This window comes from Lissotriton vulgaris, chromosome 10, assembly GCF_964263255.1.
Source record: "Lissotriton vulgaris chromosome 10, aLisVul1.2, whole genome shotgun sequence".
NCBI lineage: Eukaryota > Metazoa > Chordata > Amphibia > Caudata > Salamandridae > Lissotriton > Lissotriton vulgaris.
The window spans coordinates 1,033,010,686-1,033,028,072 of NC_141698.1; the positions used below are offsets into that span (position 1 = coordinate 1,033,010,686).

The window sequence follows — 17,387 nt, forward strand, 5'->3', positions numbered from 1 at the left end:
GCCTGCATTTAGGGATTCATACCAAAATGGGCTGAATTTACAAAAAAATGTTTTACTGCATGCATGGGAATATGTTTAATCAACGCACAGTACCACATTTTCAAAAGTGAATCTTAAATCCACAGAAAAGTTTAGGAAATTTATTAACAATTGCTTTTTATTGGATCCTAAATTAAGATTGAGTTTGGGTTTATCACATTAGCTTAAATGTAAATGCCAGCATTTGTTAAGCGCATAGCTACCTCCGGAGAGGTGTCCCGGTGCTGGGGGCCGTCAGGAATATTAACCCCTTCAGTGCTGATGACAAAGCCAGCTCGTCATGGGTGTTACCTGCCCTGTGCTTATGATGAGCTAGCTTTGTCACAAAACAATGTAATATCAGAGTTCAGCACCCAGCGGGAAAACCCATAGCAGCCAAGGTGTTAAGCGAGCTATTGTCCAGAGTCACATGGCACTGGGCTAACCTGCCCCTGGAGCCGGGGATCGAACCGGCTACCCTGTGGTCCACAGTCAGTCGCCCTGGCTGCTGCGTCACACCTCTTCCATAGGATGTACCTGACCACACCTCTGTCACTCCAACTTAAAAATGCCTACAAGTAATTTGTTTTTCCAGGTGGTTCCTAATTAAATTTTCTTTATTCTGTATATGGCAATTCACTACAACATCTTTTCATTGAATATTGTCACGCGAGGTAGCGTCCTACAAAAAAACTGCAACAGCCTTTATGTCATCGTCCGCCAGGAGGGAGACACCAAGAACTTTACACTCAAACCGAACACCAAATTACAAACTGAGAACAACTTTAGATCCAACTGCAATCTTAACACCTGCATTTCTTGCAGTGGGCTTAATATATCAACCAGGAGTCAAGCAGGTCTATCAGCCGCGATGCCTACAAGTGTTAAGAAGCTGCAACAAATATGAGACAAATTCAGAGCTGGAAGGACTCCTATCCCAATTTATGGAATTAGGGTAAATTGGGTTTACCAGAGACATACCTATAAAAGTTGCTTCATCAGTTATTATAAAAAATAAACATTATTTTAGGTGCATGGCTTACAGCTCCTGTGGACAATCATTGTATTTGTAATTTGGATTAAATCTACATCCAGGGGAGTACAAGAGGAGGCTCCGTCACCTACCCCACCAAACATCCAATAACGTATACATTTGTGAGGGTTTACAACTATATTTGTGATTCCTTTTCTACATGGAAAGCCACTTCCACAAAAACAGCAGTAAGTTCATTTACCAGGGTTGCACACTCATATTAATGGTATAAAGGAGTAGGGAGCTTATAGAACACAATATGTGAAATAAAATGCTTTTACGCATTTCTGACACCCGCTCTCCTGTGGACTGGCTGCCACGCGGATGCTGCATTACGATGCGCCAAGTGGACTGTGGTTATGCCTGAAAATCGGCAGTGTGTTTACATTTCTGTGCCTTATTCGTTTGGATTTTATGAAACTCTGAAAAGAGCAAAGACAGACACAGGCACATTTTTACCCCCAATCACACTACATGATCAAGTGGAGGGGGGCTGCCAGAATCAAAACTCATATCTCCTGATCACACCCACAGTCACTGGACCTGCACTCCCAACCTGCTCCTCAACACTGAGGAACAGAGGAAGTTGTAGCTGGTTTCACCCAAACCTACATAACTTTGAACCAAAAGAGTGATCCGGGCATTGCAATACAGCGTTCTTTTACTACTAAGAATCTCAGTTGTGTTTTTTAATTGATAAATTGGGCAGGGGCAGCTCCTTTGTAAGGGCAGAGGAGTGTCACCCCACTGCCAGCAAATGATAAATAAAAACATAATAAAACATTGTTGTTATTGTTTTATTTATCTCTGTCTGAGCTGCTGACATTTGTAGTCCAAAGCAGATGGAGTGGGAGGGCGGGCTGGGCCTTGGCAGAGAGGAGTAGTGTGCACTTATAAGTGCACATGTCATTTTGGCTGGTCGTGTTAGGCCGGCAAAACAGACATGCACACTTATGTTTCTCCAAACCAGCAGTGTCCCACAGGTGGGTTGGAAAAACGCAACAGGCTTACAGGCACTGTCTGAGAAGCAAACCAGGTCGCTCAGACCAATCCTGGTGCTGCTCACATGAGAGGTGTGGAATGAGAGCAGCATCTGGAGTGGGTGGGGAGTCTGTGCTTTCAGGTCCATCCACTCCCGGGATGAGTGGAGCAGGAGCAACAAGACGGCCCGCAGCGGGAGCAGCAGGTAAGTGATTTTATTTATATATATATATATTTTTTTCCAACCCCTCCCCCATCCCACCTTACCAGTTTTGATTGGCGGCAGCCGCCACTGAAATTAGGGGAGTTGCGGAACACATCACATGCTATTACAAAGGGCTACAATAGACTTAGGGTGTATCCGTTCCATGTCACATCCACAACCCCTTTTTTAAAACATATATCACTACGAATTGCAAATATGCCTGCATGGCCTTGACATTCACTCTGTTCCTGGACTATTTATTGAACCTATTTTTTACAGTAGCTTATCTTCCAAACGGATTGCCCGGATGTCTGTTTGTTCTATTTTCTCAGCTATGTTTTTAGGTCTGACTTGAATTACACAGCTGTCTGCAAGAGCGATTGTTACCAATTCTTCAACATGTACTGAATGAGCTTTGGCTCCGCCCAGAGAAGTATTTCTCCCTCACCTCATGCTACTGGCCTGTTTAGTGTATAATTCCACCTCCTTTGGAGTGCTTGCATTACAATGAATGGAGGACTATTTTACACCTTAACAGTACACAGACTCATCACACATTAAATTCTTTGTAAGATAGATTTATTCTATACAGAAAACACTTGTTTTTACGGTATGTCTTTCACTGAAGTTGGCTTTTTTTATTGTTTACTCAGGGCTACAACCAGGGCGTCTCTAAGGCGGTGCGACCGGTGCCACCGCACCGGGTGCTCACTCTTCGAGGGAGTGCGTGTTTGGAAGTATTTTATTGATTTAAAACCACCTGCTGCTGCATTGCTGGCCTCTTTAATTTTCATACAAAAATAAAAAATGTCAAGATAACTCAGTGATTAATGTTGTTCCTGGAGAGAGGAGTTTTGTCAAGGGGAAGTTTTAACTAATTTTATGGTAGCACAGATGTGCATGCTGCAAAGAATGTGTACCATGCAGATCACAAAGTGCATAGATGTTAAATAGGTCAGTGCTTTTGTCAGAGAGATCCTTTCGTTACTAGCAGTATAGATGTTAAAATCCTAACATGGAACAGTGAGCTAATAACTCATCAAAGAGCTGCATGCAAACTGCAAGGTATAGATTAGAGCACTATGATGTTTTCCTCCGTCTTTCATTATTCTAATGTTTCAAAAAGGGTTCATTTCGGTAAAAAAATTCCTTATTATTAAATGTAACCCCCAACCATAGGGTTATGTTTTAAATTCTGAGTCTGTGCTTCTCCAGACCAAGCACTCTTAAACTATACTGTCTACCAGTAGGGGTGACATGCACCTCCTACGCCTTGTAGTCCTCTGTATTATGTAACATTTCCTATACACTGATTTACACACCTATGATTGATTGTTTCTGTGTAGTGTTTGTGATGTAAAGTGCTCTGACACCCTACACTGGTATAGGTGGCTCTATTAAATACATCTGAGAGAGAGTGGTTATGGAGACTTGAGGGGGGATCTGTTAAAGGGTAGTAGTGAGGGAGTCTGTGGGGAGCGCCCATGGGGGCGCCAACAAACATTGTCGCACAGGGCGCCACCAGCGCTAAAGCTGCCCCTGGCTCCAACTGCAAGCCAGCCATGTTGCCTTCCCCAGTCTTGCTTACAGGTGCAATTGTTTTATTAAAGTGTGTGCCACCACAGGCTATGACTGGTGGGCAGTCCAATTACTAAACAGAATACATAAATACATCTCTTTTCAAATCCACTTCACTGCTAAGGTACAGATCTTCACAATGCAAGGCATTAAAAATGTTTGCATACTGCATCCAAAAAGGTAGCATACCAGATATACCAAAAACATAAGCATATCTGCGGTTAAAGGAGGTATATTTCAGTCCTAAAACAGTACATTTAGATAAATATTTATGAGATTCCGATTATTATTCAAAAGATTCAAATTCAAGAAATGGATTACATACATTATTAGCAATCAACGCGTGAACCTTGGATTACAATCGTCGAGACACCACAACAAAGTATGTGCCAGAGGAGCAGTAATACATTAAGTTCTTTCTTCTAAAACCCCAAATTACATGTGACTTTGAAGTGGTAGAGCTCCCAATTGTTTATACTGTAAACATCATAGCACGCACCAAATATTTTTCTGAGTACATGGGAGGAAGGTTATTACTCACAGACTATGATGGATGTCTTGTTGATAGTTTTCACTTCTAACACCTGACAAAGACAAATCTATATTTACACAGCAGCCTGACAAATGTGATCACTTATAACAAGTGTAGTGAGTGTTGCAAGAGTGTGCTTTGAGGACGAAGTACAAAGCTGGTTGTGTTCTATAGGCATGTTAGTTTACTTTCATCCCATTTATGTTTTTTGTAGTAGTACTAGCACCGTCAAGAATTAAAATGAGAAAATCATGTTTTGGACACTCCTAAGACTTCTTACCTCCCCTTAAGCAATCTGGAAAATCACATGTAATGGGATTGGTGATCACTTTCAAAGACCACAAACAGAAGCTACAAAGAAAGGGTTTTGGTTGCGTTATGGGTGAGCAAGTGGTCAGACCTGATGATGGCCCGGCACATGTACTGCACTAGGAGCCGAAACATCAACAAGCTTCACTGGAATCATCCTGTCAAGATACATAAAGTGATTTGTTAACATCACAAAACACAAAATATGTTTGATGATCCTTAGAAATAATGACTAGTCATGTTAGATGTCATTTTCTTAGTAAATGGTAAACAATCGTCTTTGTACATTCCTTGTGTTCAGACTTCACTCTTCAAAGGAATCTTTTGTGTATGTTTTTCATTTACTATTACTATAAATTAAGTGATAAAACTTAGGTTTACTTCACTTTTTCAAATTCTTCCACTGATAAAAAAAAATCATAACAAAAATAACAAGGTAATTCATTTTGGTCAAAGAGTTACTCTTCATTTAAATAATTTGTTAAAGTAATCAAGGGTCATATCTAAATAATTTCCTTCAAGGATTGTTTTTTGTTAATATTATGCATGTACTAAAACACTAATAGGGGTATAGGGTTGCTCAATTTTTGCTGAATAGTGTTTTAATTTCATCAGCACCGGCGTGAAAGATTTACAAGGAAAAGAATAAATGAACACATATATTAAAGAGCTTCAGAAACTATAAAACTAGAGAGATACACTGTATAAATGTCTGTAACACAGCAGCACTTGCTTCTTTAACATACATTGCAGGTCCAACAGCCTCTGGGGCTGCCTCTCTCTAGAGTGGGCTAAGCCTCACCTCTAGAATGGTTGTTAGGCTTGTACAGGCCGGAGTTACAGATAAACTTGGGTATTACAACATGCAATACCTGTGTTAGCTCAATTAGGAGTTCAGCAATAAAACACAAATTGATTTCTCAACAACGTGATAGTAACACTTTGAGGCTAAGTCTATAGTTAAAAGATTTGGTAATGGTCTAGAAAATACACTTTTCCTAAACCGTCAAGGACTGGAGTTACACTTAAAGTAAGTATGCTTTCCTCAAATATTTTGGTATATTTTTAGGTCTCCCTATCCATTTTTAGGGGAAGCACTGATATACAGCCCTTGCTGGGAAGCTTACATTTGCAGGGAACATTTTACGGATAAAACACCAGTAATAATTGGTTAAACAGCAAATGAAATTTGTACTATTGTCCGATTATGATAGTATCAGCCCCCAGATGCTACTATGCTCTCACAACTCACTCGACTGCTTTCCACATGCCACATGTGGAACTAGAGCCCATAGTGGGACTTCGATTAGCCCAAGACAAGATGGTGCCATTCGGCTTCCGAAATACGGTTTGCAGAGGGATCCAGTGTCCCTACTGCCCAGATCCGGTCAACTAAACTATGCCGTGCTGATCAATAATTGATGCAAGCGGCTTACCACTTGGGTATTTGTGGCCCTAACCAATAGCCAGCCCCTCTACAAGGCAGTACGCCAGTTTGTTTCATTTGGATTCTCTGTTGATGGTTCAAGATCGGCAAAAGGATATACTTTGCTATTTGTCCTTTGGTCTGGGCTACTAGGTGATTGAAATTTGTATCATTTTCAAGTCGGAACTGTTGGCTATTAAAGATTACACTTGGAAACTGGAATTTATTAGAAGTGTGCATGTGGACTCACACTGAGAGGCTGTTTTTTAAACCTGCTGGGCTTCACAACGTTTGCAAAGCTTTCTTTTATTTATTTAAATAAAATGCAAATAATAGTTTTTGGGGGAAAGCTTGCAAACCCTGAGTTTGCTTGGAAATTCAACAACAAATTTGTTTGCAGGAAATGTTTGCAGCTGAAAGTTTTTTTTCGAAATGGAAACATTGACTGGCAAAGTTGTGCGAAATCATTTCAAGGTAGCATTTTCATGAAGTTGTGAAATGGTGAACTTTGCACAACGCTGTCACCGGATTTCAAATTCCACACAGCCCTGGTGTTTTAAGCACAATGCAATGGAGGCAGTGCAAGGCAATGGAGTTACTGCTGTGTGGGCAGCCGGCTTCTTGGAGATGAATGATGCAGTTGTGGAATATGTGAAGTTCACATAAATCAGAAGTGCACAAAAAGAAGGAATTAAATCAGATATGTCATTTAAAAAAATTATGTGGTATTCTGGCTCTAAAAATATCCCTCGGTCTGCAGATTGGAGGGAAAGTCAGATGGGACCCATACCATGTGGATTTTAAACAAAACTACACTATAATTTTAATATGAATTTTGTAATTTTATTAAGTAATGGATAAAGCGGAAATACATTTTATTACTACTATTAAGAGCTGCTGCCCTAAAACTCAACAATAAATAAACTATTTTAAAAAACTACTAAGAAGCCTTTTGACAACCATAGCCAAGTAGGTAGCCTGCTAGAGACTCACATCTAACCAATCAGAATGCGACCTGCATTTAAAGCGGTTTATAATAACCACAAATAAAAATCAAAGAGATTTACTATAACCTTGATTGACTTTCGATTTGCAAAACATAGTGTTACCCAAAATGATGCTCTTTGATTTATTTTTATTGTGTGTTGGTCTAGTGCTGACCCAGCTTGAAGGGCCATCTGAGGGCTTTACATAGGACATTTCTAATGCAGGAGCATTTAAGCAAGAAGTGTCTTACATAAGTAGAACAGTATTATATGTGCGTGCATTGTGTGATGACAACAAGTAATAGGAATAATGAATTTTGCAGGTGGATTTAACATAAACACATTGCATATATTTACACTTTAAAGCACAAAGAATTAAAGTGATTTACCCAGGATCATGCAATTAGACCAAGTGTGGAAGCCTAGATTAGAACCCTGGTCTCTGATTACCTATGTCAGCAAGATAGCCACTAAATCAAATCTCCTCGTGTGACATGGAAAATTAGCCTTTATTTACACTTCTTAAAAATGCATGGCCATTTACTTGGGGATAAAAGTATTTTTAAAAGCTCTGTTCAGAAAAGCAAAGCAAATATCTGGAAAGGCAGTGGCTGCTCAGGTCGTCAGGGTTTTCACGTGCAGTCCAGCCAAACTGAACACCATTTTAGTCTTCACAGAGAATTTTCTTGTATGGGCGTTAGATAGACGAGGGTTTAAACTGTGGTCATTTAATGTGGTTAAAGTAGTTGCAAAGAGGCATGCATCAGAAATATTGAGAAACTGGCAGCTATTGTGGACTGTTTGATGACCATAAACAAGATGTGAAGGAAGCTAGCAAGGTAAGAGGAGAGCATAAGAGACAGAAGTGAAACAACGAACATCTAAAAGTGTCTGGAGAATGAAGTGCTGACTGAATTAAAAGGAAAGAAGTGCAAAGGTTTTAGAGGGCAACACTGAACAATAAGCAGTCATAAAGATGGAAGACAATGCGATCTTGTAGTAAGAGTTCCACAGAAGAAAAAAGATGTAAATCACTTCCTGGTGTGCTAACACTACACATAATGGGTGCAATCCATGCATGCGATGGCACCACGCGTGGCACATGATGGAATCAGCACATGTACACAATGTCACGAGCTCCATATGCAGGCTTCACCCATAGTATATCAAAGGGGGTTGAAACCAAACTCTTTTAGTGACCACAAACTTATTAGAGCACCCACCTTGGCATTGGAAGGTGGAGTTCTACTGAGCTCCCCAATAATTCCTCTGATATTTTTAAAACATATGTGCCTGCCTCTCTGCGTTACTCTGGCCCAGGCTTCAGATGCGCATGAGGATCCGTAGGCATCAACTTTCAGGAGTGCGTGCTAGGAGACAACACCTGGGTGCTTTACACCCGAATAAAATGTACAATATAGTCAGTAAAGTTTGAAAGTGTGATTGCTATTAGTGTAGTAATGGAAAATGAATAACACTCTGCAGTGTTAAACTGGCTTTTGTGTAAGGCAACAAGCAACTATTCACTGATCCCAACTGACGGGGTTTGTTTAGCTCGGAAAGCTCATATGTCAGAGAGCCCTGGGCGTCCATGGGGTAGAGGGTGATGGGGGCGCTTGTCGCCCCCACTGGATTTTTCTCTTGCCCTTTAAGGACTATGTCCCTGCCTTTGACACTGTCAAAAAGGGTGGGAGGATGTATGACATTAAAATTGTGCCCACCCTCCACACCCCTCTGAAAAAAGTTCATGCGGATGCCCTTGCAAACAGAGTAATTGTTTTGATTGACAGAGCAGTATAAACTAGGAGTGCTCCAGGATTGCTAGATTTCTTCAGGACATTGCCGGTCCTGAAAGAATTCCAACCCAAAGTAGATAGCTTACTCTAGAAGAGTAATAAGGGGAAGGTTACTAAGGAAATCGTGACAACGCAAAGGCTAGGGGACGTTTAGTATTCACCAACTACAAAAGACAATATTAGGCATCTATTGTAAAGTCTTTGGGCCTGATTACGAGTTCCGAACCTGTTGAGGAGGTGCGTGGCGGTTGGGGGCCGGCGCATTAAGGGTACGGCAATCGGATCATGAGTGGACCGCTGCAGCTACCAGGGATCCGCAATCCCTGGGGCTGGCACCGAGGTCTTGAGGCAGGAAGTTTCCTCACTGCAACACTAACCACAGCGGTGAGCCTGCATTTGTTGGGGTGATGGTGATGAAACAAAGGGGGCCTTACAGGGCCCCCTGGTGCCTCATGGCCAATGGGATGCATGCAGGTGGGCACATGGTGTTCCACCTTGTGTGCATGCACCCCTTTTCCTGCATAGCATGGGCTTCACAGTCTATGCTTTGCAGGAACAGACTTTGATGTTCCCATTGCAGTGCCTTTTAGAAAGGCACCATCAAGGGAAGACCAAAGGACCGCTCGTCAGACCAGGAGAAAACGCCTAATCTGGCCGATGGCCGAAGGCCACGTTTGGCGGTACTGGAGCGTGGTGGTGGCATGCCGTCCCGCACTGTACTGCCAAACTCTAATCAGGCCTTCTGTTCTTAATGTATAGAACAATGCCTGTTCCCATTCTGTCTGGTACATTGGAACTTACAAATCACTTTTGCATTCAAATGAGAGACCTTGAGCGTGGAGGAAAAAAGCATGACAATTCGTTACTAAGAACTTGTATCCGGATGGCACCACCGAGTCCCCTATGGAAAAGAAGCAGACTACGCTGGATGAAAGAGAAAGATTTACATATTGTCAAATAAAGCTTTTGGTGTGTAGCGATAATTGTAAAAAAATTCAAATCAAGCAGAACAGTCATGGCATTTGGAAAATCCATCAGTGCCGCTGCAGGAAAGAAAGAATTAATTTCAAGCGCATAAAAGATCATGCTTGCGTCCATGGACATTAAAAAGCGTGGCAGCTGGATCTGAGGCAGGCGACAGATAAAAGACTGAGGTCTCATATTTGGAGGGGAAGTAAAATGGAATCAGCGTATATATGGTATGTAGAACCTGTACAAAAATACAAGATGCTACTATACAGCTGCTAGATTCGGCCACATGCATCAAAGTTAGCATTTGCGATTTCTTAATTGCGAAAATAAAGGAATCGCAATTAAGAAATCGCAAATTGCTATGCATCAAAAAATCGCATTTTTATTTGCGATTTCTAATAATTCCTTAATTGCGATTCACAATTTGCGAATTGCAATTAAGGAATCCCTTCCCATTGGTTCCTATCAATGGGAAGGCATTCACAAATTGCAATTAGCATTTTGCGAATCGCAATTTGTGAATGCATTTTCAAGGCTGTAGAGGGGGGTCCGAAGGACCACCCCGCACCCCTGAAATGTAACTTTAAGTGCAAGTTTCACACACACATGTCCCAATGACATGTGTGTGTGTAACATGAAACTTTCAAAAATGCATTTTTGTGCATTTTTGAAAGTTTTCGCAAATTAGCATGAAGGTCAACTTCATGCTAATTTACCCCTTCCTATTTGCGAATTCACAAATTAAAAATGTTCATGCATTGCATTTAAGAAATCTCAAATTGCGATTTCTTAAATGCAATCGCAATTTTAGAAATCGCAACATGGTTGCGATTCCTAAAATTGCGAAAAGCATGATGCATCCCAAATTTGAGAATTGCATTCGCAAACGGCCGAAAATTGCGATTCGCAACGTTTGCGAATGCAATTCTCAATGATGCATAGGGGCAGATCCTTGGAAGTCCAGTTGGATCTGGAGCAGGTATGGCAGAGTAGGAAATGACCAATGCATACTGCGGTAGTGTGCGAAAACCACAAAATAGTGGCACGAAAAAGCTAGTAGTATTGACATCCGCTGGAATTTTACCACCAAGGGTGTATACTTTTTGGCCTCCCGGGGAGCAAATTTACCAGCTAGGAGGAAAGAGTAGTCCTCTGAGAACAGATTTCTTAACTGCTGCAAAGCAGGCAGCAATGTCTTCATGGATGAAGAATAAAGCACTTCCAACTTTGATGTGAAAGGGAGGAATTTTTTTAAAACCATGGCAATTTAATGGATCATTTACTCAATGAGAGGACTACCACAGAAGTTGAGTGCTTGGTCAAAATATTTCTTTGGCAGCGGCAAAACAGTTTGCCGTCAGAGGTAGCTGGTGACTCCTGTTTATCGAGGATTAAAAATAAGGACGGTAAGGGAGAGTTGGTTTGATCCGGAGACACAGGGCCCAAACAGTGTTCTTTAATCACTTTACTGTGGCAACTGTTTTAGACCCGTACAACCTGCAGTAAATCAGGAATTTAACTGAGACAAGATTTTTTAAGAAGTACTTTTTTTTCAATATTTCTGACCCAGAAATACTTCCAGTGTTGTTATGTACTTTTGTAATTAACCCAATAAATATTTTTTTTTCTCAATGCATTTGGCCATGAGCTAGTCCTCTACCTGAGGCTTGACGCCCTGATTGAGGGCAATATTTAAATTTTTGTAAGGATTACCAAAATAAACTTGGGTTTAGAGTCACAAATTTCAAACCCTGCTTCACAACATCATGATTTTTTTTGCAAAACCCTAAATTAAAATAAATAATAATATACAACAATTTGGGATTTTTCCTATGTACTAAGTTAGACATAGGAGTGGGAACATGAGTGTTCCCAAGAAAGGGGCATAGTTGTGTACATAAGGAATCTGACAAAAACCCACAAAGCTGGTAATGGATATTCACAAACCTTCTCACACTCAAGTGTTGAACCCATGAGGAGGAAATGGGCAATTTATGTGTGAAAAATAACATTAGACCACCTTTTTTTCAGTATGTGTGGGAGAAAGGTGTTCTTCACAAGGAGAACCTTTTCCCTGGTGGAAAGAAAAAGGAAAGATGCTAAAGAGATAGCGCTATCCTCTATCTGCCCTTACATATTTACTTGGTTTTCTTTGCTGTCATTACAGCATTTTTTTTACCAACTACATATGTGTGCGCAAGTAGGCTTTCTTAAAAATGCAACAAAAATATTAACCCTTTGTCAAAAGTATCTAATATTTTGCTCTGTGTACATGCCTTTTAAGTTCACCATTTACAAAGCTGACTTTATTTTCTGACTATCATAACACCAAACTGTCTTGAATTTGTTACTCAGTACTGTGAAGCGCTCTGATACCCTATTTTGGGTCTTGTTCGTGCTACAGAAAACTCTAAAAATAAAATAAAAATAAAAAATGTTTTTAAGGGACAGAATAACCCTGCTAATATAGTCTGTTAAGCAAATGGGCCCTACACCAAGCCTCTCTATAGTCTTAGATGGTGTTTCTTTATGGGATTTCCTTTGTAGGCAGCTATGAACTACCAAAACACTTCCCATAACAAAATGTCAGACCTATTGGCTTTACCAATACGTCTTAACAATGTCAGCCACACCTTGAGACATCTGTCTTTCACTGACAAAGGAATGTTTAAGGTGGCATTGACTTTAGACTGAAATGTTTCTGAGATTTTGTTTGGAATCCTTGAATCTAAATATTGAGTATTAATTGATTTGTAAGCTGTAATATTTTTGAATTTCCGCTCTTTTAATTATTATGTATGGTTTTGTTCTGTATGTGTATCGTTTATGATTGTCGATGACATTCAATTAAAGAGTCTGAAATTGAACTGAGGGTTTCTCATTTCATTGTACTATCCCTATCTGTTGATTGTTGGTCAAAATCACTCAGTAAATGGCTGAGGGTGGCTGTTGATGTGGGACATTTATTTTGATTGTAGTTGACAATTTCATGTAGAACTAAGCCCATACATGTGAATTAAATATTTTCAGAAAAGTATTTAAAAAATGACTTGTATTTAACTTTTATGTGTAAATCCATCAAGAATATAAACTCTGATGCCTGAGGGCTTTAATTGTGTTTCATCTGCAGTCACTATGTGCAAAGACTCCTTGAAGCCGGCGTGCAACTGCACACTCTATCCTCCAATCATTAACCACACATGTTTCCCATTGGAATAGCTTGCTGCTTTCCTGCCAATAAGGCGCCAGCCGCCCATTAATAGAGGTTTCAATTACCTTCAGCTGAGCCAAGCCAGAGCTGGGCCATGTGGCCTCGCGCAACCATCAATTACATCTGCAAGGCGCATGCGCAGATATAAAGGATAAAGGACGTACCTCGAGTTCAGTTTCCCTTCGGTTGATGTCATCCGTGGATTGGTTCAGCTTCTCCAGCTCCCCCTTAAAAGAAGGGGAAAAAAGTGTGAAATCAAGACAGCCACGGCAGCAGGGCTGGGACGGGGTCCAGACAAATATTTATTACATTTTTGCAGCGTAACCAAGCACGTCTCAAAGGAGTCAGGCCCCTGGCTGGAATTTTAAATGGAAACAGAAACGTAGAACCAACTCTAAGAACACCCCCCCCCCCCCCCCCCACACACACACACACACACCCTCCCTTGAGTTTCCAAAAGGTTAAAGGTCAATCTGGCATGGTCAGACTGCCCAGGCAGTATTTTGAAAACAAGTCGAGGAAAAGTTTGTTTAATTAATGCCGCCGAGGATCATATTAATTGGCAGATACCACAAAAGGGTGACTAATTATAAAAGAGGCATTGACAAACCCAAGAAGGTTAGCCTTGGCAAGCTGTTGTGATGGTTACAGTTTTGAAAATATTTTATTGCAAGCGCATACCACAAAAGTAGAAGGAAACATTGCCAATATATGATTTCAATAACAAATTAAAATTAACAAAAACATTCGCTTGTGACCATTTTACTTGTGGTTATTTTTTTTTACTTTCTGTGTGTCATGCATTTTATTATTAATATTTCTGAAAGAACCAAGGCAGCTGCAATGTTACGATGTCACCTAAATACTTTATAACAGCTTGTTTGATAAGGAGAGGGAAAATAAGTCAACATCTAACTGTGTGCCGAAAGTGCAGGAAAAAAATGTATTTAAAGTTAATAGAAGAAAAAAAAGCTCTGAAACATATTTGTCACTGAAAAGAAATGAACTATTTTTACACAGATGTTGCTAATGTGGACAGACATTATGCAGTCCTTTAACCCCTTCACTGCGGCGGCTATTCCGCCGCAGTGCTAAGGGGGCGGGGGGGCCGCGCGGCGCACCCATGCTGGTGACGGAACCGCTCCGTCACCAGCCGCCAGGCCCGGACTGGCCGTTGAGGGCACCGGGCAATTCCCCGGTGGGCCGCATGGTTGGGGGCCGGTTTTGGGCCCCTGGGGCCGTTTTTGTTACAGGGCCGTTATGCTGCTAAAACGGCCCTGTAACAAAAACGGCCGAAAACCGGCCCTGTCACAGAGCGCGGTCGCACCTCTCCCCCTCCCCTCTCCTCCCGGAGGGGGGAGGGGGGCCGGCCGAGCACTTTGCCAGGGCCGGTTCTAGTTCCCAGTCCGGCCCTGCCAGCCGCGGTTGCGCTGTGCTCATGACGGAGCGGTTCCGTCACGGCCCCGCCCGCTCAATGGAACGCTCAGCGCAGGCGCGGAATCCGTGCCGCGCAGGCGTGCCGTGACGGAACCGCTCCGTCATCAGCACTGCGTGACCGCGGCTGATGACGGAGTGGTTCTGTCACCAGTAGGGGAGGGGTTAAAGTGCAGGGAACCATGAGGTAAAGGGGTCTTGCCTAACGCCCCATGCTGTATGCTGTGGTGCAGGCGGACAACTAGAGCAAAATTTCAGGGGAGGGGGTGAAAAATATTTCGGGGGGGGCTAATTCTTCCACCCATAGACAGAGTGGCTGTAAGAAGGGTGGAAACACAACATAAGCCTAATTTACAAGTAAATGGTCTTTTAAAGACCTGGTAAGTACTCGGGTGTGGCTGTAAATAGATTGTCGCCAGTCCGCAACGCTGTGTCAGCCCGGGCTGACCCACACGAAGGGGGGGGGGGGAAGCCCCGTGAGCCCAATGGGTGTTGCGGGCCTGCTGTGGTGGGCAGAAGCAGATTGGTATTGATAATTTGACAGACTATTAGTGGATGAAGCCCGTTGACCAAAAGCCCCTTTATGAATTTTATATATGATTTTTTTAAAGCTCTAAAGAGTCTGGAGACAGCTAAAACTTCCTCAAAGTCCAGAACTAAAACAAGCACTGGCAAAGCCAATAGGTATCGCCTATGAAAGACCTATTGGCTTTGCATATTTGTCCTAGCCATGTTTTACACCAGTGTGGCTGCTGCTCTGCATGGCAAAAAGTCAGTGGCATAGAGGAGAGGGGGGCGGAGTGAAGTGGAGAATTGCAGAGGGGCGTGTAATAGAGTGGAGGGATGTATGACGTTACAACGCATGCTTTTACCACGCACGCCTTTACAACGCATAGTGCTTTGGGGCGCTGGATAGTGAATAGTTTAATTTACTATTCCAACTCCAGTCCCCGTGGATAGTAGGGAAGGTGTTGGATAGTACATTAAACCTATTCCCTATCCTAGAGCGCCCCCCAGCGCAATGCGTTGTAATGGTTTGCGTTGTAAAAGTTGGGTCGTAATGGAAGTGCGTTGTAAAAGTTTCGTTGTAAAGGTTGTTTACCAGAGTGGAGGGTCGTAGATTGGTGTAGAGTATCATGGAGTAGAGAGGCGTGAAAGGTCGTAGAGTGGAGTGGCGTAGAGTGGAGTATAGTGTTGTGGAGTGTTGTACAGTGGCATAGAGTGGAGTGGCGTGGAGTAGAGTAGAGTAGAGCGGAGTAAGGTAGAGTGACAGACTGGAGAGGCGTAATGTGGTGTGTTGTAGAGTGAAGTAACAGGGTAGAGTAAAGTGTGTTAGAGTGGAGTAGCGTGGAGTAAAGTGTGACAGAGTGGAGTGGAGTACAGTGGAGTAAAGTGGCATGGAGTATCGTAAAGTGGAATGTTGTGGCCTAGAGTGAAGTAGAGTACAGTGGAGTAGAGTGGAGTTGAGTAGAAAGTTATAGAGTGCAGCATGCATGATGTAGTAGTGCACTGCCATTACAGATAGCACATTCTTAACCGCTTCCGCGCTACCGCGTTTTCCCGCTGTGCGCTGGATTTTCAAAAATCGCGGGTTACGAGACAAAGCCAGCTCGTCATGCGCGTAGCGCAGGTAACGCCCATGACGAGCTGGCTTTGTCATCCGCGCGGAAGTGGTTAATTGAAATGACCACCTTTGCTTGCTTTCTATCTGCTGGCTTTTCTGATAAAACTATACAGTGCACAAATGATAATGTGTGGAAATGACATCACCTAGTGTATGGATTTGTTTGGATCGTATTACAGTGTTTGTGTCCACCACACTTCAGAATTAGAAAAACAAGTTCTTGATTTGTGCTGGCATATTCTGAAATATTAGCACAGTTAATTTACAGAAAATCTAATTGGTGTTGGGTGCTAGAAAAAAAAGCCTTTCCTTTCCCGTACCCAGCAAGATTGTCACACAAATCCTCTCACTTTGAAGTCAGAGAAAGAAAAGTAAACACCAAGCTACCTGGAAGACAGAGTCTGACATTTGACCTCTGTCTTTGAATGTGTAGCAAATGTGATAAGAGCAAAATGTAGAGGCCTCTTTACAGAAAGCAAGCACTTAAGGAAGAGTACAGTCAAAAGGCTATACTCTACGGTATGGAGCTCAAGCTGGACAGCTTAAAACAAATAAAGCCAGCAGATAGAAAGCAAGTAAATGTGAGTTATACATCGCAAAGCTAATGATAAGCAATGGGTGGAATGCATTTCGAGGGAAGCTTTTAGAATGACCACAAGAAGTCTATTTGCAACCAGGCAGCTGTGCTGTCTAGTAGGCTTCGAATTAAAAAGCAGCACTATTTAAAATGGGATTAAAGAAGAGCAGGAACTGTGCCTCAAAGCACTTGTTTTACTACCCTGCATCACCTTATACGGTAATAGCACGAGAATCATTAGGGGGCATATTATCAAGAATTGCGATAAAATTATCACCTCTTTAGAGGCAGGAAACTGCCGCTAAAATGGCGATAATGGGCTTGATAATATGGTCTTGTGAATTCCCATAGCAGCCCAGGTTAACACCAGAACCTGGGCTGCTATGGAAATTCACAAGGCGGCGATAATTTTATCGCAATTGTTATGTTATGTTAAGGGTTTGGTAAGCGCAACAGCTGCCCCAGCAAAGAGGCGTCCCGGCGCTGCTAGAACTAAAGAGACAGATACCTGAGGCTAGCCAGAACATAGATGGGAGATCCTATGATGATGAAAAAAGAAAAGTTTTAATGGCTTTCCGAAAAGCCAGCAGGTTCTCTACTCCGGGGATGTGGGCCGGCAGGGAGTTCCAAAGTTTAGCCGCCAACACACGGAAAGAGCGACCCCCCATACAGCATAGTTTGGTTCGTGGCACACTCTCCAGGTGT

The 17,387-nt window shown here is 42.2% G+C and overlaps 1 protein-coding gene across 1 annotated transcript in view; it reads right to left on the reverse strand.

Annotated features, from left to right (window-relative positions):
- The window catches only part of SH3BP5 (SH3 domain binding protein 5), a 221,729-nt gene that overhangs the window by 174,964 nt on the left and 29,378 nt on the right, over positions 1–17,387 (reverse strand). The window contains exon 2 of the mRNA XM_086942074.1: positions 13,212–13,274. Coding sequence (XP_086798200.1) covers positions 13,212–13,274 — 63 coding nt within the window. The remainder of the gene's footprint in view (positions 1–13,211; positions 13,275–17,387) is intronic.